At 30.7% G+C, this 25,671-nt stretch overlaps 2 protein-coding genes across 2 annotated transcripts in view; one reads left to right on the forward strand and one right to left on the reverse strand.

Moving 5' to 3' along the window:
• LOC136985017 (RIMS-binding protein 2-like) overlaps positions 1–17,408 on the forward strand; it is an 81,395-nt gene extending 63,987 nt beyond the window's left edge. Inside the window, 7 exon segments of the mRNA XM_067282198.1 lie at positions 5,232–5,327; positions 5,788–6,124; positions 9,670–10,100; positions 13,553–13,733; positions 14,431–14,534; positions 15,091–15,276; positions 16,103–17,408. Coding sequence (XP_067138299.1) covers positions 5,232–5,327; positions 5,788–6,124; positions 9,670–10,100; positions 13,553–13,733; positions 14,431–14,534; positions 15,091–15,276; positions 16,103–16,495 — 1,728 coding nt within the window. The 3' untranslated portion in view covers positions 16,496–17,408.
• Positions 1–25,671, reverse strand: part of LOC136985029 (LYR motif-containing protein 9-like) — a 48,061-nt gene that overhangs the window by 2,452 nt on the left and 19,938 nt on the right. The gene's annotated exons all lie outside the window — the stretch shown is intronic.

Below are 25,671 nucleotides of genomic sequence, written 5' to 3' on the forward strand. Positions count from 1 at the left end.
TTATATCAGATAGAAAAAAATTAAAAAGATGTGGGGACCATGGGTTGCCTTGTAGTAGTCCTCTGTCCACTTGTAATGCTGGCCATTTTTTGTCAAATTGTTTTATTATTACTTCATAGTGTCCAAACAATTGGTCAATTATTCTAATCATACAAGTATCTGCTCCATATTTACTCAACTTATCTAGCAACACTGCAATAACCACAGAGTCATACACTTTTTTAATATCCAAGAATAAGGCGTAGACTTTGTCTCTTTTTATATAAATGCAATTGAACTAGTGCCGTCAATGTGAATAATGCAATTTGAGTACCTCCGTTTTTTGTGAATGCAAACTGTGTATAATTGAGGAATTTATTAGTATCAGTCCACTCATTAAACTTTTCCATTAATACTGCTGTAAAGAGTTTGCAGAACCCAGATAGAAGAGTGATAGGCTGATAATTGGCTGGGCAGTTTCTTACACCTTTTTTAAATATCATTTGAAAAATGACTTTATTCCAATCTTTAGGAATTGTACCCATGTAATAAAAATTATTATATAGGTTAGCCAATATGTGAATACCTTCTATCGAAAAATTTTTGATTATCAAGTTGGTAATAGAGTCAGCACCAGGAGCCGTTTTCTTTCTTAATTTTTTAATATATCTATGTAAATTTTCTACATTGAATATTTCTGTTATTGGTTGAATCATAGTCATAATACATTGTAGTTTCTGCTCTTTGTATTTATTTTTATAGACAATAGAAAATTCCTCTAGGTATTGCTTCCAATTATCATACATCACATAGCACTTAGGCTCTGTAGTTTGCGATTTATTACGGACTTGATCAATAATATTCCAAAATTTTTTAGTATTTCTGACCTTCAATAATTGGTCACTCATTTCAGAATAATATTTCTTCTTTTTTGCTTTAATTAAATTTTGATACATTTTTTTGTTTCTTATATATTCCTTCAACACTGACTTGGAGTTCATTTTTCTAAAATACTGTAAGCTACGTTGTTTTTTAATCTTATGAAAGTAACAACTCTTATCAAGCCAAGCTTGTTTGAGTTGTATTCTTTTATTGTTCCTGGAGATTTTATAACTGAACTGGTCAATTATTTTCACTAAGTTATCATATTTCTGTATAGCCATAGTATTACTATCACGGTCTAGTATCTCTCACAATTTATTACTGAATTCATTTTTAAATTTTATCAAATTAAATCTTCCCATCTTTTTTTTTTATAGGTTGACTATTTTTTTTGGGGTTTGGCCTTCCTTATTTTCGTGTGGAAATTCAACTAATTCTAGTTACACTGGGAAGCGGTCAGAAATATCATTATTTAACACCTTAAATTTCTTGATCTTATTTAGAATGAATTCCAAACAAATAATATAATTAATTATGGATTTTCCGACATTAGACAGAAAGGTGTATTCTGCGGGGCAATTGTTAGGGAGTCTTCCATTCAATATGTATATACCATTTTCTTGTGCAAATTCTAGTAATAATTTTCCTCCTAAGTTGATTTCTTTATCTTTAGACATTCTAATATTATCAATTATTCCATTATTATTTTAATTTTTTGTGTCCATTTTTTCACCTATTCGACTATTAGCATCTCCACCTATTATCCACAGATCTGTAATATTAGTTCTCTGTACTATCATATTTTGTATTTGTAGTAAGATAATCTTTTTATTGGTGGTTGGTGGTAAGTATATGAGTCCTAAACGTGTTTCTCCCCAGAGTGTACATAAACGTTGACAAAGTTCTAATTCAGCTAGAATGTAATTATTGTCAACATACCAAAACTTCAATTAACCTAAATTTTTTTAAATTAACAACAATAGACCTCCAGAGGGATGATTGAATTTACTATTTCTTTGATCTTTACTTTCTAATACTAAGAATGTTCATTCCAAGTATGTTTTATCTTCTGTTTTTAGTTGCACCAACCAAGTTTCAGAAAGACCAATAACTGCATTAGATTCCAAGTAATTGTAAAATATGTCCACGTATAGTTTTCTATGGAATCCTTAAATATTCCAAAAACCAATGAGAATTTTTGAATTATCGCTTTTAGTATTGAATCTGACTTCTAGTGGCATGTCTATAACTATATTCGTCTGGTCTAATCTACGCCCTTTTTGATTATTATTTTCTATTATTTCTTGGTTTGTGATATCATATGTTCTCCAAGAATTCATAGTAATATAAGATTTTGTTGCATGCACATACAATAAACTATTTAACTTAGTCCTAAAAAACTCTTTAGTTATGATCTCAACTTAGAAAAAGTTATACATGTGTAGATAGTCTCTTTATTTATATAGTAATTGTCTCTTATAATTATTTTGATGCTTTTGGCTTTTTCTTGTTGAGCTATTGAAATCAAAATTTTTTCTCCTCAGCCTTGATCTTCTGCACAGATCTGTTTTGAATATTATTTTTTTCCATTCTTCTAAATTAATTTTAGGTTTCTTAGACCAAAATTTTTTAAGTATTAAATTTCTATCCTATGTTGAGGATAATACAATTTTCACCATAGGCTCAGTTTAATTAAATTAACTAATAATGAATATATCTATAGGACTATTTGTTATGCCTAGTTCTATTATAATAAATTGTTCTATTTCATTTAGATATTCAGAAGTTTTAAAAGAAAAATTTATAATTACTATGTTTTTGTTCATTTTTTTTCATTTAATAATTGATCTATTTCAAATTCTAGCATACCTTTAGTGTGGGAATTATCCTTAGTAAGTCAATTTCTTCCAGTTTTTGTGCAATTTTTTTGGATTCCAGTTGATAAGCTCTGTTTTCTTCTTTCAGTATATTAACTTCTGTTTTGATATTTTGTAATTCGATATTTAATTGAGTGAATTTTTCTTGAATTAATTCATATATGGATTTCAAGGATTATCTTTGTTCTGCTGTTGAAGTGTCTATTCCTCGGACGGTGTGAAAATAATCTTGTATTTTTGGAGATCTTACGTTGATTAGTTCACCTCTATTGTAATCTTGTTCTTCTGGATGAATTTCCTGACTGGGCACAATTTCAGATATATTTGTTTTATCTGTAACTTTAGGATTAACATTGCGTGGCCTCCCTTGCCCCATCTTTTGCATATCTGTATGGCCACAATATTGATGTGATCTACACAACAGACCTGGATTAGTTCTATCCCCAAAATAAACAATAGATATAATATCAATAGCAAGAATAGTCTATTTTTGTAGATCCATTTCAATTGAGGTTGCATATTCACCTGAGAACAACCCACTATCACACAAAGTAGTATCAATATTCTCAAGATAAACGCGCCAACACCTTTGCCAGTCGAGACACTCCCCCCTGCAAAATATAAATTATTAATTTCAAAAAAAAAAAAACTCAAATTTTTAAATAATATATAGCAGTCATGAGCAACCTGCTGCCCCAGAGTGTGGCAATGTGATTTTATTTTCTTGTTTTCTAACTCATAACATTATGCAACCCTAATTAAGATGACATTTGTGACAAACAACATTCAAACTAAACTTGACCAGTAAAAACATGAAAATGAACTATATATTACTAGTTTGTATGTTGTTGTCATATTTTATTTTAGTACTTTGTGTATTGGCAATTATGGAGTATGTTGTACTTGGGAGGCTTAAAGCCTACAACTCTGCAAGAAAAATGCATGTAGCCTAATGGAAGCCTACAAAGTTTTCTAGTGGCCCACATCCAGTAAAGGGTTGATCAGAAATCAGTAATATAAAGTAATGTAACATGAATACAAAATTATAATGATAATTTATATATATAAAAATCTTTGTTTGTGCATTACATATATTTTATCATCATAACAACAAATCAAGAAGTTTTTATTTTTTTAAATGTATTAAACTTTTCTGTGACTATTTTAATTTTCAGTCATATTTATAAAAGTTTAAAATATTTTAAATATAGAAATCTGTTAATAAATTTAATGAATAACTGAATTTTAAAAATTAACAAACCAAAATTTAAAGCATAAATAATTTAATATTATTTTTCATTTGGACACAACTTTGTTTGTTCAATGTCGTAAAGTTGAAGTTCTTGTCTTCAATAATCCTGCTTTATTCCTGCTTTTCCCCTTATGCCAATTTAAATCTGATGCTTTGCTCCAAGCATGAGATCGCACTGTTGCATCAGCTGTCTTGTTTTGTATACAGCTTAATTAACAGTGCTCGTTAACTGTAGTAAATTTACACATATTTAACATGAAATGTCTGAAATACAATTTACATAATATACCATAAAAATTATATATTATGTAAGTTAATGTTATAAAACTATTAAACTAATTTATAATTTATAAAATTAATGACGATATAAAAATATGTAGTAAATTTAACCATTAATTATGTTAATTATAAAATATTTGAAATATAATTATTATAAGATTTTATATAATTATTGACTTTTTTAAATATTTATACAGCTGTATTTTTTTATAATTTTAAATTTATTCTAAAATGATGTAATTAAATACTTAAATTTAAAAAACTTTATGATATTTTTTATTATCAGTATCTATTTTTAAATTATTAAAACAACTTTTTTAATAAGTAATTTAATATTTACTACAATATTATAAACAAATATTTAATTTGAAAATTAAAATTTTATCTGAAATATTACACTTTATATAAATAAAATACTACAATACCAAAAATTAAAATTAAAAATATCTAATAATAAAATATTTCTAATTTTAAGTAAATAAAAACAACTTATTAGAATTAAAATTGTAAATATTAAACATTCAGTCCACAAACAATTTACTACATCATCAAACATGAATTTTCTTTTGTCATTTGCACAACTTTTGCATGAACACATAATCTGTAGATTAAATTAGTCCACAAGTTAGCACCACTATTTTTGTTAGTACTTGATTATAGATCTAGTTTCTTATTTAGATGAATGCTATTAAAGTAGTCTCAATATATTGGTACACAATTAAAGTTAGTGTTGTTTTGTGTAACCATGCTAGTAGAAGTTAGATATATATATATATATAAAATATGTAGTTCCTAGAAGATATGCCATAATCCTAAGCATGTAATGATTTTACATACTCCTATGTTGTAAAAGTCAGTTTAATATAGTTTATAAAGCATGGATTGTTGTATCAAAGGACATATTAGCTGCAATATAATGGCAGGGCTATAAAATGCACAAAAGCATTATGTTTTTTTACTAGAAGGGCTTAACAGAAGATCATGCAGAGGATGGTAGTAGGTCAGAGCTGCCCGATATAGTGGAGGAGATAGAAGATGAAGCGGGAGAAAGGTTGGAGGTCTGTAACTGTGAAAATCGCAGTGAAAGAATTTATGTTGTGATTTGTTGTTTGTATGTGTGCAGTATGTCTTATTTTAAAATGAAAATTCCTATAATAATAATACTCTTCAAATATTCCTCCACAAATAGTAATTTCATTATAAAATGTTGGTAATTAGTCACAAAGTTTAAAAATTTAAAAAGTAAGTGATTTTTTTTTAAAATAAACAAAAAATGTTACATTCTTGTACGAAGAATGCATTAATTATTATTTATCCCATTCAGATAGTTTCTCTTACCAAACAAATCCTTTAATTATACAGGTTTTAGTAACGTTGAATTTTTACTAAACTAAAGCATTTTTAAAGTAGTGCATGTTGCATGATTAGAAATATATAATTTTGCCTGTGATGTGGCACTTCTACACTTCATGCATCTTTTGAAATAACATGACACAACACTTACTATATAAACTACAGGAACGAGAGAAATCACTTTCTATTAATGAAAATGGCTTGGATCAGGACAGAGAAATGTCACATGACAGAACAGATACCAGAATGATACGCCAATCACCCAGAATTATTGATGTCAGAAATAGAGACAGACTGCAAGAAAGAGCTTCGCCACCAAGAAGTCAGAGGGAACATATATATAGGATGGAAGATACTTTACTCTCCGCCAATGAGAAACGAAGATTCAATCGATTATTAAACGAAAGGAGAAATTCTTCAGGCCAAGTCATTATTGAACCTGAAGATAATTTAAGTGATAAGGAAATATATCCACCTACTCATATGACAATTCCATCTATAGGTAAGTATTAAAATAAATGTTATAAAAATGAAAGTAACATAATATATACAGTAAATAAATGATCTAAAATAAATGTTAATAATATAATATTAATCTATTTTATAAGAATTATTTGCAAATAAATTTTCAGAATATGTAGATGGCAAAAGTAAGTTGCCATAAATTCTAAAATGTACCATACTTAATTTTTTTACCCATTTTTATTTGTCAAAAATAGATCTTAGAATTGTAGAAATATGATATCTTACAAGTGTATAATAGCATTATAATAAATGAATAAGATATAAACTAATTAATGCTATTATATCTTTTCATTACCTTTCTCTGGAATCACATATACCATATTTTCTGGTGTATAAGACGACTGGGCGTATAAGACAACCCCCAACTTTTACAGTTAAAATATAGAGTTTTGGATATACTCACCCTATAAGACGACACCCGGCGTATAAGACGACCCCCGACTTTTGAGAAGATTTTCCTGGGTTAAAAAGTCGTCTTATACGCCGGAAAATACGGTATTTTTCCATACTGTTCCTGAATTCCTAGTATTATTTTGCAATATTTAATCATAAACTGATTATTTTAATATCTTTACAGTTCATTGCAGTTGTAATTTTTTTCTATTGACTAGAAAAATATTTTACATTATATCAGACAGAGTGCATACCAAAGACATGGAAAGTGATCTGGCAGTAACTTGGAAATAACATGGTAGTGACATACAAGTGATGAGAATCATGTGTGACTTAAAAGCAAACCAGAATGATCTAGCAGCAATTCATTTTGTAACCATGGCTGCTTCTGATGAAGATGATGCTTTAGACTTATTAAACTTAGTGATTATTATTAATTACACTAGTTACAATGGAGGTAAATGACACTTTTGGGTGCATTCTTTTTTTGGAAGAAAATGTGAAAAAACATAGTGCTTTCAATGTGTTTCAAGAGTTAAATACATATCCAGAAAAATTTCAATCATTTTACTGAATCAGTAAAGAAAAACTTAGTTCATTATAAGCATGAAAGATGAATAAATAAGTTTGCTACTTGACTTTAATGAAAATTAAAAATTAAAGCAATTTTCTTTTGAACTAAGTTGTTAGTAACACCTGACAAAAGTGTAGCCTAACATTGAGATAGCAAAAGTTGTGTCACTCCTACATCATGTTACTTCTATGGGTATTGACACATACATTTCCATCGGTTCCATTTGAAGTGGCATGTCAGATGCCAGATCACTTGTCATGTCACTCTGGTGTATGTTCTGGCTTAATAAAAATAATGATTAAAAGCTACATCAATAACTACTATGCATTAAATTATTACTGAATTTAAAAAAGGAAATCTGTTTGCTGCATATTGCACATTGAAAAGCTAACATTCAGTATCATTAATCTCTTAATTTTTTTCAATTTCATTTTTTTAAAATTTATATAAAAAATACAGTAAAGTCTCAATTATTTGACCTTTAATAATCTGATAGTACACATACAAATGCAATTCTTCTAATGCAATAACAAAAAATAAGTAAAAAACAAACAAATTATAGGACTAGACACCAACCAAATGCCAAAACCAAGTTTCAGCATTTGGTTGGTGTCTAGTCTTATAATATATCGGGGGTTAGCGATGTTGTTTAACAAATTATAGAATATTTATTTTATTACAAGGTAAGAATATTTTAAATAATTGATTTATTGTATTTTTTAACTTTAATTGCAATTGTAAGATTCGCTGACTTGAAAGGGGGGATACAATTAATCCCGCGTCAGGATGAGCTTAAGGGAACCCGTGTATGTGGGCGGTGGTGAAGGAGGCAAATGATGACAAGTGTTTACATGCGGAAAACCATTTATTTGGTCGAATACATGCTTACATCGGTTAGGTTGATCCAAATCTCAGCGATCTTCAGAACGTGAGAGTTCGGCAGGTCACTATATCCAGTCCCGGGCGGACGAGAAGGGCCATTGGACGATGTCGATGTTGACGGGCGGTGGCACACTTAAAGTTCCGAGGGATGTCACTACACACACTGTCTTAATCCACAAGAGGCATGTCCGTCATTCCGAAAACTCTTCCGGAAAAACTCCCCTTTTTGACCTTGAAGTCCCAGTTTTTATACGTTTTTCTGTGTCCTGTCCACCTTGCGGATTGGTCCCTCGTCCCTTTCCTCACTTCCCGATTGGCCTCCCCTTTGTTTCCAAGGCAAAACGAGACCATGTCGGGTCGCGGGAAAGGTCCGATTCGAGGTGTCTATTTGACACCCTTTTTCGACTATGCTCCAAGATTGTTGATAGAACCACAACACCTGCACTCATAATTTAATCTGTTTGCAATTGATGTCATTTTGGAATTCTAACGATCACGCGATATTTTTCTATCCCTTCAATTTTTCCCTTTTTCTGAAATTGTTTTCCTATGTTTAATTTTTTCTTTGAATACTTGTGTCAACCTTATATCTCTTTATGAGTGCGTGTGTCAAAGTTCTACCTTTGGATTAAACATTAACAGGTCGTTTAACACGCGTTGACGTCATCCCGAGACTCGTTTACATTTTTCGTTACGTTGTTTTGATTAAGAGTTTTTTTTCTCTCTCTCTCTTACATAATTTATTGTTATTTTTTTCACAACAGAATTCTGCATTTTTGCGATTTTGGACCTCGTCTGGGTCCTTACACAATGTTACAATTGTAGACATATTTTATATTGTATTGCTTTTTATTCAAATAAATTTATATTGTAAATATAATATCTGTGGTATTTTGCTTTACTCAAACTCCATATTATCAAACATTTTCAATTACTATATATGAAATTTTTTGATCCCATTTACATCAGCTAATTGAGACTGTACTGTATTTTTTTTAATATTTAAAGAAACATCAATCCCTTTCATTTCAAAGCAAATTTTATTAATTAATTAAAACTAATTCCTAGTCAACCTTCTCTTTCTCTCCTGTAAAATCATTATTGACATCGCTATAATAAAATTTGTTAAGCCATAGAGAATCACTCTGTTTATATACAGTAGAATCTGCTTATTGTAATCAGTCATTCAATTTTATCAAACTTAACAAGATCTAAATATATATGTTAAGAAATGTTTCATAAATACATTTTAACTTTTTGACCATTACCAAAACTCAGATCAATATCATTTTATTCAGATAAATTTGCACTATCTGCCTTAACATAGCAATTGTTATCAGTCTTAACATTTAGCATTTATAAGTACTAGTTCAGTAATTTAAATTGCTGAAATTTTTTACTTCAATTGTGTTAGCTGCTGTTAAAGAATGTATTGCAAGAAAACAATAAGTGTACAACACTGCATGAATTATTATTAATTAATAATAAAATAAAATTGTTTTTAACATGTACTTTTAATGAAAGTCAATAAAACCATTATTATCAATATAGTCAAGTCACACAAAGTGATTACAATAAGTAGATTTTACTATATATCATTTAATTTTCTCTTTGCTTTAATTTTTGTACATTTTATTAAAATTTTATTTTTTTCAATAAATTACTTGTAACAGAAATAACTAAAGATACTACAAGTGAAGGCTGCAACTCTTTGGAAAATTTTTCAGAAGAAGAATACGATTCACTTGCCAGACATGACCGTCGTATGGGTTCTACTCATTATCCAAGAACACACAAATCGAAAATGCATGGCCATTACTATTCTGATATGACTACAAGGAGGCATATGCCACCGGAACACGAACATGGCTACTACAATCCAAGAAGTACTACACATCGACGAAGTGATGATTATCGTGGTAATGATTATCGTGAAGGCATGGGTTATCATGGTCGACATCCAGAATATAGTACAAGATCTTATCCTCCAGATAACAGAGCTAGATGGTTTGTTGCATTGTTTGATTATGATCCCATGACTATGTCTCCAAATCCAGATGCTGCTGAAGAGGAACTTCCATTTCAAGAAGGGCAACTCATTAAGGCAAGTAAATCACAAATTAATACATGTATATCTTTAAAATGTTTAATATGTAGTTGCATGTAACTACACATTAAAGATAAAATTACAATAGTCAAGCATTTACTAAATGCATGTTTTATTAAATAATTAACAAAATTAACACTGGAGAAAAAACATTCTTTATAAATTTATAATGAACAATAAACAGACAATTAATCAATTTACATGCGTGTTAAAATATTTTATATAAATTAATTCACAATTTATAAAACTTTCTTTTGTCTTTAAAATGTCTATTATATCTGTTGAAAGCTTGTCTAAGTTATTTTAATTAGATATTTCTTTAAACAAAAATGTTGAAGAATTTGCTGTAAGCATTTAAATATTCTTCTGAATAATTATAGTTATAATAGTTTGATAAAATTTTTAAATTATAATTAAAAAATTTATTTTCTCTATTTCTTACATCATTATTCTAATAAATTTAACATTTTAAGTTTTAAACATTATTTTTAAAATTTGATTTTAGAAAAATCTGCTAGGAAATTTCTATTGTGTAATTAGAGTTGCCAACTCTTCTATAGGCTTACCAGGAGACACTCAGAATATTCCAAAAATTAGATTTAATAGTATATATTAATTTTATGTTTATGTTAAATATACTTATTCCAATAGTACAGGGTGGTCATAATAAAAGAGTAGGTGTTCAGAGCTCTCTGTAGAAAGAACTATTTGGCAATTTTCACACTGTCCCAAGTACATGGTTTCAATTTTTGGGGAGGTTTAACTTCAAAATTCAATCACCAGCAAGTGTAAATTAAGCTGTTTTTTAGTTTCTGCACTGAGAGGGCACTCAACTGAAACAGACACCTATGAAATAAATGTTAGTTCAGAAGTGTTAAAAAAACTGTCTTACTGTACCTCAATTGTTTAGTGCATTTTCCAGTCATTAACAGAGTGACCTGTTAATACAGTCACTTAATGTCACTCCCCTTAATGTGCATATTATCTATGTTTTCTAACAAACTTAAAAAGAATTGTGAAGAATATTTTTGCAACTTCTTTGATAGGTCTTGGTGCAAACATTGCTTTTATGCAATATAGTGCACCCACATATATTAGTATAAATATGCAAACCTTATTGCAACAACATTTGTTGCACAAGAGTGATTAGCAGATCATTTCTGACTTTATAGCTGCCATGGTCACAGATATGAACCCTGTGACTTTTGGTTATGGACAGAGCAAGCCTTAGCTATGGAAATGATGAGGTGGCTTAACCTCCTAAACTAAATTGTGTCCATATGCAGTATAAATAATATATATTTTTGCTTTCATGTAAATTTAGGCTACTGTTACTTTGTTATAAGCACAACGCAAAAGGAAAAACACATACTCGTGTTTACTAATAAAAACGAATTTAATTTTGTGATATATGTATGTATATATATATATATATACAGATTCTTTTTGGATTCCCGCTGTTCTTTTACTCATTTACAATTGTCCTCAGTGATGGTTTTGGCATTACAGGCAATAGTTGGCCTTATCCAAACTCCAAACTGACAATGATTCGTATCTAATAGTCTCTCGCGCAATTCTTAATCTAACTTAATCTAATAGAAGGTAGATAGAAGAAGGGGAAGTAAGAAGAGTAATAGAATAGGGGGTACCCAATTTTATCGGCGAGTAGTCCCAGTATTGCTTTGTCTCGACTTCTGAGTCTTGAACGTTATGTTTTCTTGCAAATCGGCTGTCTGAGGGTTCTTCTCCCAATATATCAATATACTTCCTTCTTGATCCATTTTCTACAGTCTCCTTTCTTATAGTCTCGTCAGATTCTACTCACGAGCTTTGCCGCCACACATCCATCACCTCTCGTGTCCAGCCCAATAATGTCCACTCGAATCTCTTTTTTCCCTCTAGGCTCATTGCCGTCTATTGTCTCTCCCCTACCTCCTGGTGGGCTAGGGGTAAGTCTGAGTTCTTGGAAGTTCGAGACAAAGGGACAAAGAAAATTGGAAGGAAGGATAAATTTATAGAAATAGAATACAAATTAAACCTAAAACTATACAGAAATAAAAAGCATACAGCCACAACTTTTTTACACTTGGCATGTAGCTAATAGGCCTGGGATGACTGGACTAGTGATGACTGGAAAAGAGGAAAAATACCAGACAGAATCCTTATCTCCTGAAATTTGTTAGAAAACATACATAATATGCATATTAAGAGAACAGCAGTGCAAAATTTCATTCTAGCAGCTGAATTTTGAAGTAAATTATTTTCCAAAAGTTGAAGCTGCACACTCAAGACATTATGTATACCAGATTTGGTTTGAGATTTGCCCAGTACAGTAATACTTTCTACAGAAAGCTCTGAAAACTTATACAGGATAATTATATTAATAATTAAATAATGATTTAAAATTATATTTATTTCATAGTTATAAATTTATATATCTACATATTACATCCAGAGTGGTGCTACCATTTAGGCAAACTAGGCAATTGCCTAGGGTGAAAATTTCAACTATGCTTTATTCATACTTCACTAAAAATATTAAATTAAATAGCAATATATGATTTAGGTATTTATTCTTTTCCTTATCCCTCGCACATCACACTAACTTATTTAACTATTTAACTCTTGCTTCTTTTTTGTTCCTTACCTAAATGATTTGAACCTGAATTTTAATAGTGGTAACACTATTTAAAATACCAAAGTTAATATTTTAAACTGTTTTGTAAATGAATTATAACAGAATTTTCAAATTAATTAAAAACAGATAATAAAAAAAGATTCTATTTTTAGAAGAATTACATATTATTAACAAAGTAATATACAATATGTAAAGCATGCCAAAATAATTATTTTTTATATTTAAAATTTCATTTTAAAAAAGATATCCAACTTGTGAAATAAGGAGCACACTTGTAAACTTTGCCTAGGGTGCAAAATAACCCGACACTGGCACTGATTATATCTTAGTTTAGTATATATTATTATTCTTAAATTTGTTATTGGCTTCAATAATTTCTTATTTCTTTAATAATGAAATTTAAAATATGTAAATATAGGAAATTGTAACATTGTTAATTCATGTCTTATGAAATCTAATCCAAAAATTAAATTCGATTTGAGTGTATATCAAAAGTTTTTTTAAATCTTTAAGTAAATCCTCAAAAAATTGTTAAATAATAATAAAATGTAATAACATTTAAATTCTTAAATGTTTGAAAAAAATTAATAAAAAATCTTTAATAATATAACATTAGAAGAGTTACAAGAATTCTATTATAAAATCATTTATAAACATTTCAAACTAATACAAAATCCAAGTACAGTATATAGTTTGTGTATTAGTTTTTCTTTTAGAAAGAAAATTGTAGGAATAATTCCTTTACTGGTATTTATCTATATTTTTAAACAATTTCTTCCTGAATATTCATAATTGGTCATTTCAATTTTAGATTTATGGTGATAAAGATGCTGATGGATTTTACAGAGGGGAAGCTAATGGACAAATAGGTTATGTGCCATGCAATATGGTTTCAGAAGTTCAAGTTGAAGAAGAAGATATGTCTCACCAATTAATAAATGAAAATGTATCTTCCAGGTCCCATCATACACATCATTCAATAGCTGCACAAGGTATAATATTGTTTCTTAAATTTCTTTCTTGCATATTGATATAGTTTCTCTGAACAAAATTAATAATTAATTTATAAATCTTTTATTTTTGAGTATAATTCAGTCAAAGTGAGTATGAAATTAAAACTATTTAAAAAAATCTTCATTGTAATAAAATAAATATTGTGGTAAGCAAATGTAATATTTAAAAATAATTAATTTCTTGTCTTAGTAAAAGCCTAATGAAATTTTTATTTAACACAATATATCAATAATACTTTCAAAATTATAACAATGGTAAAGTGGAGTTTTCTATACATTGAATGAAATGTCTAGAAAAATCCACTTTAAAGTGATACTTTAGATAAATACTACAGTATTCAGATAATTATTTAATTCATTATCAAACCTAGTTTGACACAATAATTATTATTTACAGTTATAATATAAAAATATATAAAATATTTACATACATTTGGAGCCAATAATTTTGTTATCAATAACAGATATTTTTTTAATAATTTGATAATTAACTTTGCTTTCAAAGCTTGCCTTTTTTGTGAATATTCATAAATGTTTTTAATATCAAAAGTGAAATTTAATGAATTATATTTGATATTTTATATAAATAAGAGTTTTTAAGTCCAAAATGGTGACATTTCTATCCTGATACATAAAATGCATAAAATATTTTCCAAATGATGGGTTTTGTGGATAGGTAACCGTGGTACCGAACAGTGGGGAAACAGCATGCCAGTACGGAGGATGGTGGCTTTATATGACTATGACCCACAGGAACTGTCGCCAAATGTTGATGCAGAGGTATCGTAAACGTTACATGAAATATATAATATTTTATACAATCCCCTTTTTTCGTTTTAAATTAAATAAAATTTTATCAATTAGTAGCATCTGCATGGTTAGATTACTGTTTAGCAGTGCTAACCAAGGGATGCTTTAAATGCATGAAATTATTTAATAGTAGTAGCATTATGAGTAGGATAGGATTTTATTAGTGATTGAAGTTCTGTAGCTTCCAGGTGCATAGAGTATTAAATTAGCATGCAAACTACTTTTTTTTAATCTTAATTATTATATAGTTTTACTTGATTTATTATATTTTATAATTATATAAATAAATAAATAAATAAATAAATAATCAAAATTAATAAACACTGACTTATATGTTCACCTGAAGGCTCAGCAAGAACTAATAAATCACAAGAATGGCAAGATACAAAAGCACAATAAACAATAATAGCTATAATTACATTAGTTATCATACAATAAAATGGCCCCAAATATAATCTCTATATAAAATATATCTAAGTATAAAAAATCAATCTTGACACCTATTCTTATCACCATCTACTATTAGATGGAATTAGCCTTCAGCACAGGTGACATCATCTACGTTTATGGTGAGATGGATGAAGATGGGTTCTTCATGGGCGAACTGAATGGTGTTCGGGGACTTGTACCCTCTAATTTCCTGACAGAAGCACCCCCTGACTACCGTGACACTCGAACACGAGAGAAGCTGGGTCCCCCTGGTGTGGGGAATGTGAGTCGGACAAAAGGTTAGGGGCGGAGCATTCCAGGCCCTCTCAAGTTTCTCAGGAGAAATGTTTCGTCAAACCTTAATGTTGTTGTTCATTCCTAAACATATGTTCAAAACCTATACAAATTTCATGCATGCTGAATGCTTTTTTCTGATAGCACAATGTCTCTAAAACCCAACCACTGAAAACGCTGCATGATAGTAATCAACTGCACGGTACTAGAATGCTTCAAAAATAGCAAATAAATTATGCATTACTATTGCTTTCTAATTGCTTGCTATCCATAGATGTTAACAGCACTTTCCTTTAGTTTTGTCATTTAGTATTGTCCCATCCAGCTATATATTTCATAGAGGATGAAGATGTGTTTATCCTTTGTACTACCCTGAGAAACCTGAACTTTACTTACTGTGTGCTCCGCCCTCCCTCTGTAATCATGGTAACATCCATCTTTTGTATTTTGTTTAGTAAAAATGTTATAATTCAATAAATTGTTTTGTATTTGTAAAATTATTAGTACAGTGATTGGTCTGTTTTCATTTTTTTTATTATTATTTATTTAAAATACTAATTTTACAAAAATTTCATACTTATAAAGTAAAATCTTAATAATTTAGCATGATAAATTAATAAAACTAATATACAATTTGTATTAATTAATACATTCAATAGTTTTTAAATTAATTTTTGTAAATATTAATTTTATTTGTGTAGTTAACTTAATTTTAAAAATTACTATTTTATTTTTATTTTGTTATATAGACCATCACTGTACTGATTATGTATTTTATTGTATGTAACCGAGGTGTATTTTTTTAATAACTGTAGAGTCACGAGAGGAGATACAATATGCGAGGACCCCCAATAGCACCATCTACTCCACATCAGCCCCGTCCAAAGACCCTTCAGACAAAGGACGCTTTGGTCCCGAACGTCCAAGATATGAGAGAGACAACTTTGAAAGGACCCACCAACTTCCTGACAGGGCTATTCACACCTCAGAAAGAAGTTACTATGACACAGGAAGAACTGTACAACGCTGGTAAACAAAGACCAACAACTCTTGACCTAAAAGGAAAATTATGGGCATATCAACCATTTGGTGGTTCTGAAAACAAAGTTCCCCCAAATCAAGTAGGTGATTCGCAATTGCAACAGGAAGAGAAGAAGGGAATTTTATCTTCGGTCAAGGACATGTTCAAGCCTTTGTGGAGAAACTGAGAAAATTCCATATTATAAAAATTTGCAAAATAATAGCTTTTTTAAATACTGCATGAATGATAAAGAATAATTTATAAATGAATGAATATAGCTAATAAGAATATCATGGAAATAGCTTCCAAGATCAGAGCTTCCTTCTAAATCCTCCATGTGTTATTTATTATGAAGTACAAATGTCGCATCTTGAATATTTCATAATTTGCACAAAAAAGTTCAAATGTCATTCAAGTTGCAACATTTTGCTTTCAAAAATTTTATATCATCATTTAGACAAATGTCTCTTATTCAATTTCCAGATATTTGTATTATATCATTAAGGGATAGGTCATTAAAGTGCAGTAGCAAAAGAATCCAGATATGGAATATTTTGTGCCTTTTAACTTATACAGCTTGGTGATAATCAGTATTATGTTCTGTCAAATGAATTTAGTTTTAAATAGAAAAGTGAGAAGGATATAAACACATAAATGACAATTTTCTGTCATATCTCATTATCAATTTAAGATAAGCCATCTGCAGTTTTATTAACTGGTAATGTGTTCCTTGCATGATAAAATTTGCCAAGAGATCATACTTACAAAGAAACAAACAAACAATTAGTCTCAGTGGAATCTTAAACTTTTCTCTTATTATATGTGATTCAAAATTGTCCAAAATACATTTCATTAATTGATATCTGTTTATAACTGGTAGGTAAAATCAATGAAAATGAAAAAGCCAATATAGTATTAAACAGCCAGATGATTATCTTTTTCAAAGAGATAATGTTCTCTTTGCACATATCTCCTTTGTGGTACTGTGGTATTTTGTGTGGGTATTTTCATGTGCCACACTGAGCACGAATGTGTAATTTGTTTATACTTTTATTGATAGTATCAATCATTGTAAATAAAGTCATTCTCATTAGTGTAAATTGCTGTGTGTTATATTGAAAATGTACTTTTGTTTTATTTGCTTACAAGTGAAAATATTTCTAAAATAATTGTTTTAATTTATAAAAAAAATAAAAACATTTACATGTATAATTCTAAAATTATATATTAGATCTCTAAATCATTTTAGTTATTTTATGTTAGCTATAAGAAAAAAATTGGTTATAACCATTTTTATAAACAATACAATAAAAAGCAACAATAAAACAAAAATAAAAGATTATTAACAATTCATAGAACAATATATATGTTCTTGTTTGTGTTAGAGTATGTTATAATGTTTTAAATATCCAGAAAATTTCTAGATAGCACACACAGAAAAATAATTATATAATTTTTAGACTATATCATTGTTGCAAACAGTAATCTCATTAATAACATTATTATTGCTATTTACATTAACATTATTTTAAAAGATTATAATGATGTTCTAGTTATAAATTTACATTAAGCTAGAGTACATGTGTGAGGTTACCGTGCTCCGTGTTTTGATTGAAAACTTGGTGCTGGAAACCATCATTAAATTGGTGAGGTGGATAGTGGTAATTTATATATCGTTGGGACGTGCAAATAGCCTGGTTTCTGTGAGTACACTTGTCTTTTTTGTTTTTCAAATCATATGTTCACTGAGTGATCCATCGTCTACTGCATTTTCGGACTTTGTCGCCGTTTCTCACACGTTTGACTGGTTTACATTCTTCCACAGGTGGTATTTTATGCTCTGTTACGATGTTAATATACCACACAAATATCATGGTTATCCATTAATTAATATCCACGTTATCACTGCTCAAAGTTTCGCACCGAACAAAGAGCTTTGTTCTCAGCCCTAGCCATTCAGTAGTCCTAGCCATTCAGCATGAGATAGCCATTCAGTGCAAGTCTCCCGGTCACTCTATTTCAAAGATATCTTGTTTGGGCTCATAGTGCTGGCTATTCTCGACACCACTAAAGCAGGAACCATCCAATTTTATGCACTGTGCACCTCCAGGTGACTGTACAGTACGTTAGTCGATCGGTGAGGTTTTACACCAATTTGGCATTTCCTGTTCCCGGGGCATTCACGGGTGTCTTAAAGACGCCGTTACTCACCTACTGTTTATATTAGTGTCACCTAGTGATGCCAACGGGCATCAGAGGACCAATCTTCACACGTCTCTGGTCAGCAACTGCTTAAGACGTTGCACTGGCTGTTTCAGTCATTGCTGAGGCAAGTTTTGGTCCTTGTTCTTAGCTTTTACTGCAAAGCTGGTCCTTGCCATGTGCTGTTTTATCTGTGCTATACTAACCTACTGAGTAAATTAACTCTTCTGCCATGTCAAGGGAAAGTGCAGCAGAAAATTTAAACAATAGCTTCATTGAAGAATAACTTATAACATCAATCAATATACACCTGGAAACCATCATTAACTGTATTCCTACAAACATGGGCACTGCTGTCAATAAAGAAGAACGGACCCATGCCAGGAAAGCGGCCATCAGTATGTATGCGGCTGCTAACTAAATTTTTGGAGTGGTCCTGGCCCTAAGAGAAAGGGTCAAGAAACTCTCAAAGCCAGTATCTTTTCTGGATAAGGGATCCTTCTCGGACGTCTTAAAGAGGAATCTAAAATCAATGAGCAAAATGACTAAACTAACTTCTGAAAACTAAGCAAAGTTAGAAGGAAGAAAGAACCCTAAGAAGGCAACCCACAGCATCATCGTGTCAGCAGTCAAAGACCTGAATCAGCCTGTCCCATTACCAGAGGAAACAATGAACATAGTACAATCTCACATTGACCCAAGGCAACTTGGAATCAAAATAAACCACATGAGGCCTCTTCCGAATGGTGATATTGCAATACAGCTGCATGACGAGCAGGATCTAATAACCTTAAAAACAACAATACAAAACTGAACATCTTTCGCAGCAAATTAGAGTAACAGAGCAAAATAAAAAGCTCCCAAAAATAATACTATTCAACGTGCCAAATAGCACTAAAAATGAAGAGCTAATTCAGCAAATATATGATCAGAACTATCAAATAAAGGAACAAATCACACAGGAAGACTTCATGGAAAACATTAAACTGAACCATAGCTTTCAACCAAAAGAAACATCTCATTCAAGGCATGTTATCTTAAGCATCACTCCTGGAACTAGGAATATACTTATGCAAGAAAAAAGGATGATACTCTCTAACTGTGGATGATTACATCTCAATATATGCACTCGAAGACTCAACCATAATAAACTTCTTTTGGGTAAAAAGGGCACTCTGGCAACCTCAGGAATGATAAAGCCGACTACTTAGCCAAAAAAGCTAAGGATATTGCCACAAATTGCAGCCACTTGTCACTCCCAATGTCCTATCTCTGCAGCAAACTTAATAATATCATCATGGTCAGGTGGCAGGAAGAGTGGAATAAAAGCCACACCAGCCACATTACTAATGAATTCATCCCTAATGTTAACAATAGGATGCTTAACAAACACCTAGATACTACACATGCTCTCGCACAGATTCTGACGGCGCATGGTAACTTTTGGGCTTACCTTTGTCGTTTCTTAAAGAAAGGCAATGGTCTGTGTGATTGTGGTGTAAAAGGTGATGACCCCACCATCTAATCTTTACTTGCACTAAACATACTACTTACTGCTCTCATCTGAGACAACTGGTGGAAAACAATGGGCACCACTGGCCCTGCAATCTAAATACCTTCATGGACAACAGGAAAATCTACCATGTCTTTACAAACTTTGTTCACAGCCTTAATCTTATGAACCACCAGCAGACCAACATAAGCAACTTGTAACTCCACATCCTCTTTGCTGAGTTATCCTACTACTACTACTCAGCCTAGTGTATTGTGTCTTGTTTATCTATGGCATCATCGATATCTTTCTTATCATGTTCAACCATTGTAACTTACATATCCAATGATATAAGGCTACCATTGTAAAATGTACAACCATAACATATTGTATAACCATTGTATTATGTATAACCACTGTAACCTGTATACCCTTTGTTACATGTATAACCATTGGTCTATGGTTATCTGCTGTTTTATGTTTAACCACAGTTCTACGTAATTCCCTTGCAATAAGCATTACCCTGTATATTGGTGCATTATTTATAGACATCTATCTGCTCTTACTGTACCTTACCACCTCTCTCTGGACTCCTGTTGCTATGGGTGGTACCTGTAGATCGCCTCCCACCAATTTATTATTGTTGCGTCTAACCCTCTTACTTTTATATTATCCTCATGCGGTCCCTTCTGTATCATTTGCATCCCACCACTGGTTTCCAGCAGACGCTCTGTGACCCTCCTTTCCTCCCTCTTTTTCTTCTCATTCCCACCCCACCTCTCTCTCTACTATCTATACCTATTCCTCTTTCCTTCCCAAGGCTATACCATTGAGTCAGGCCTTTCCTTTAACAGCCTATCCTATACATTAAGATATAAATTGCAATGTCAGGATTCTTCATATTTGTTACATTAACAAGTATGGGTATCCTTTGTACAACATGGCATTTATACAACGTGGTTTTGCTCCAACATGGCTTGGGAATTGGAAAATCCCCTGTACAAATAGTCACAATTTTTAAGTGCAAACTCTGTTATTCGATATATTTTTATTCAAGCAAACATGCTGGTCATCCAATTTTCCCATGGATTTTAGAATATTGAAATTTTCAATTTGTTTTGTGCCTTTTGCCAGGTTTATTTTAATGAAAACTGATCTTATAACTTTTTCTTTATCCTAGCTTTCCTATCAACCAGATGTCATTGTCAGACTTTAGCCTTTAAGATTATTTAATCTATAAAAACAAAACACACTGACAAACTAAATACAAAAATTAAACATTTTTAGGTAAGTGTTATTAATCATTTGTAAAAATGATGAATGAAATACAGTGGTATCTCAGTACTCGAACAATTTGGTATTTGAACACAAGTTCTTGAAAAAATTGCTCAATACTTGACTGAACAAACATGACCTGCTAGAACAAATTTTAAAATAAAAATAACTATTATTAATTGAATTTTGTCATCCATAAAAAAAATTTTCCATGATAGAAATAACTTACTTACTTAAGCAACTTATTGTTGGATTTTTAACTTTTCCAGCAACATTTAAAACTGTGTGTTGTCATCTGTTATGATATTTTATTTAAAACCTTTTTATACTTTTGATTATTATAAAATAGCAAAAAGCTTAATTTTGAGAGTAGAGATGGGCTTTATAAAAAATTGTAAATGGTAATAACAAGTAAAATAATCATTAAGTCTGACACTACTCAAGATGTGACACAGAATCCTCCTTTATCTCCCCACCCCACCGACCTTTAACCACTAAAATTTAATAGCATCAATCCCCCTAATACTCAAACCTCCCAGAAAAATTTTAGAAATTTTTGACAAAAAACACAGGAGTTATTAATTTTCAAAGAGGGTGAATGAAATTGTGCCCCCACATACATACAGAAAAACCCCTGAATATTTTTGCATTTCTTAATGTTTCAAAAATATGAAAATCATGGGGGGTCATTTTTGACCGATTGCCATACTTTCCCTCTTATATAAAACAGACAGAGCCAGGAAAGTAAAATAAAATGAAATCGTAGAGTTGCCTGTCTTTGTCAGACAAAATTATACTCGATCCAGTTTTGTTTTTTCCATTTAACACATTTGGAGCCAAACATCATGTTTTGCAACAATTCCAAGTCAATGAAGTGTTTTAATAATACAAGTCTGTGACACATTAACAACAGGTTGTAAACTTGCAACAAATCTTAGTCAGTTTTAATAATTTATTTCTGCAATCTTTCTTTGTTGACAGCTTTTGGGCATCCTGTACATTTGTATCCTTCAGTTTAAAATTTCCTGAATGGAACTTTTAACCACATCTGACATGTTTGAAGTTTAGTTGTATCTTTTCCATGCACATTATGAATATTTTTTACAGTTTGTACAGCATTATTTGCTTTCTGAAACTCAAAAAACATAATATGCCTGATATTCTTTTTATCTGAAAGCATTTCAACCTGATTTTATTCAAACAAAATGTGAAGTAAAAAGTATAAAATAAGTTTCTAAACAAACAATTCAATCTCACACTAGTAGTAATGTGTTAAATTTCCCAACTGTTATAATTAAAATCACATATACATGTTAAGTAACAACAGCTGTTAAAAATACACAAAAACTTTCTATTCAACCAGTAGTGATATTCAGCAGGTTTGCACAGGTTCAGCCGAACCAGTTGTTAAAATTTTCAGTTTTCCGAACAGGTTTGCCTGAACCTGTTGTTAAAATTTTCAGTTTCCCGAACCTTGTTAAACACATGGAACATTTCTCAATGGTTTTGTTTTTTTTTTTTTAAATATATTAAAATATGTATATTATACTCTGTAATACTACTAAACTAGAGCCTTATACCCCGTTTGCACCGAACGTTTTAATCTAGATTGTGAGCAAGGTCAGGGACTATGTCTTCGTGCAATCTCTCTTGACCGTTTCAATCTTGACCAAAACGAGGTTTAATTGCAATCGATTCAAGAGAGTTCTTGAAACTAGATCCAGTCATAAGAGAGATCCCACAATCTCACGTGCATGAGATAATACAAGATGGCTGTGGAAGATGTGTCGGGCTATGGACAGCGAAATAAAAAGGATATTGTATTACGAGAGATGATGACATCTGTCTACTATGAGTAGTGTGATTCGGGGTGAAAAATTTCTCTGCCTAAAAAAGAAAAAAAAAAGGTCGACAGCACTAATATACTATTGTTACCTGGTCTTCGCCCAGGGCTTGTTACGTTCCAAATACGCCACTGATTATTAGATATATCGCAAGAAAAAGTATTGTATTTATTTCTAACCAAAACTTCCATTTCGTTTGTCGGTGATTGTCAGGGAAAAATTTTCTGCTAGCGAACCCTTTGTTAAATATTTTGAATATCACCACTGTATTCAATCCAATAAAATTAGACATATTTTGCCACTGTGTCTTTCATATGGGTAGTTTTTCAGCATTTTTTAATGATTTATGTATGTTAGGCTTGTAAAATTGTTAAATTTGGTAACCCTAATTTAACACAAACGTCCTACTTTGGGAGGACATGTCCTACAATTTGACCTCCAGTCCTCTGTCCTCCCTCCTTTGAACAAAAACAGCAAATGTCCTACTTTTGGAGGAGTGAACGTGGGAGACTACACTCACCCATCTATCCTACAAGTGACACATGGGTCAAGTCACAAACATCTAGAGCCCTGGTAAATCTTAGTTCTCTATGGCAAAGAGCACCAGTCACAGGAACTGGATTTGTCAGTTTCGGGTCGTGGTTACACATGGGTCTTGTCTTTGTTCAGTCTTGGTTAAAATGGAATGCACTATACGCCACTTAAAATATAAATATAAACAAAGTTTAAGCAAACACATGAGAGAGAAGCATAAAAAGGACTATAGCAAGGATAGAGTTTTAAAAATATTTAAATGTAGTTTGTGTTTAAATGAATGTCAGAAAAAAGAAATATTGTCATATTTCGGCAAGGTATAAGACATTTTTATATCTAATAATAATCAGACATATACCGTATTTTACGGACTATAAGACGCACCTGAATTTTTAAGCAATTAAAAAAAAAAATACCTATAAGACACTACGGACTATAAGATGCACCTGAATTTTGGAGGCAATTTTTCGAAGAAAAAAGTGCGTCTTATAGTCTGTAAAATACAGTAATTCATTTAGTGACTTTAAGGAATGGAACAGAAATATGAAATGGAAAATACCATTGAGTACATTATAATGAATGGTTCAGAAAGGAACATTAAACCTAATAGTTCTATATATTATAACTGTCATAGATCTGATTATTTCTAAGTATCCTTTCCAAAATAATCCCGACAATATGATGGTTGAATATGTCATGTAAGTAATGAATTTATAATTAATGCAAACAGTAATATTTTTAGGCTATATATTTATGCATATTACATAATGTTCAATTACCACTTCTCTCAGTGGGATAATATCAAATTTTAAATCTTCCTATGTTTTATTTTATTCATAGTACCATCTGATAATCTTACAATATTAATTTTTTATAGAATAATTCATTTTTTAGCAAGGTGTCTATTCATATATTTTAATTAATAATTTTGAACAAAGCATTTATAATTTATAATTATGAATAGGAAACACAAGTATTGTACCGGTATATTTTAAACCACATGAACTACATTCCATTTAATTTAATGTGTAACGAGTTCAGCAACGTTAACAGTACAATAAACAAATGATAAACATATACTGCATTCCATTTTTAACCAAGACTGAACAAACAAGCCCCACATGTAACCATGACCTGAAACTGACAAATCCGGTTCCCGCGACTGGTGCTGTTTGCCGTAGCGGCATAATTTAGAACTAAGATTTACCAGGGCTCTAGACCTTTGTACAAGGATGATGAAGTATTTTGTTCAATTTGTAATCAAATTCTTAATATTGCTTATAAAGGGAAGACATCATTAGAGCAACATCAAGAAACAGATCATCATAAGAAAAATATTACATCAACTGGTGCCACATAGCCATACATCTTTCAGTTTTAAATCTATAGATTGCACAAATAAATTGAACTCCAAAATTTTCGATGACTTGATGGTAGCAACACAAATTTCTTCTGCCAGAACCAAGACAGAAGTTTTGATTAAAAGTGTTTTGGCACCCTATTCATTAGAAAAGACATTACAGGTAGAAGAGTTAAAAAATATTCCATTCATAGGAATTGCAACTGATAGTAGCAATCACAAAGATGCAAAGATATTTCCAGTTATAATTCATTATTTTAATCACAAAACTATTGGAATTAAATATAAACTTGTCCAGATGACATTAGTCTCAAACAAAAAAGCAGCTACCACTTGTTAACAAATACACTGAGAAAAATTAATTGTTCTCAAAAATGTGTTGCTTTTGGGGAAGACAACTGTAACACAAATTTTGGGTCATGTGGACATGTAGGAAAAAATAATGTGTTTGCATTGCTAAGACAAGACATTACAGCATGTTGACTATAATTATTTACAATATGCACTGTACATCCTCTACCTTCTAAATGCTTAGATTCTTTACCCATTGATATTAAGAGCATTCTTGTAAAGATTTTTAAACATTTCTCTATTTATACTGTCCAGGTTGAAAAGTTGAAAGAATTTTGTTCTTTTGTTGAAGTTGAATAGAAGCA

This window comes from Centruroides vittatus, unplaced genomic scaffold, assembly GCF_030686945.1.
Source record: "Centruroides vittatus isolate TY-2023 unplaced genomic scaffold, ASM3068694v2 contig_943, whole genome shotgun sequence".
NCBI classification, from domain to species: Eukaryota; Metazoa; Arthropoda; class Arachnida; order Scorpiones; family Buthidae; genus Centruroides; species Centruroides vittatus.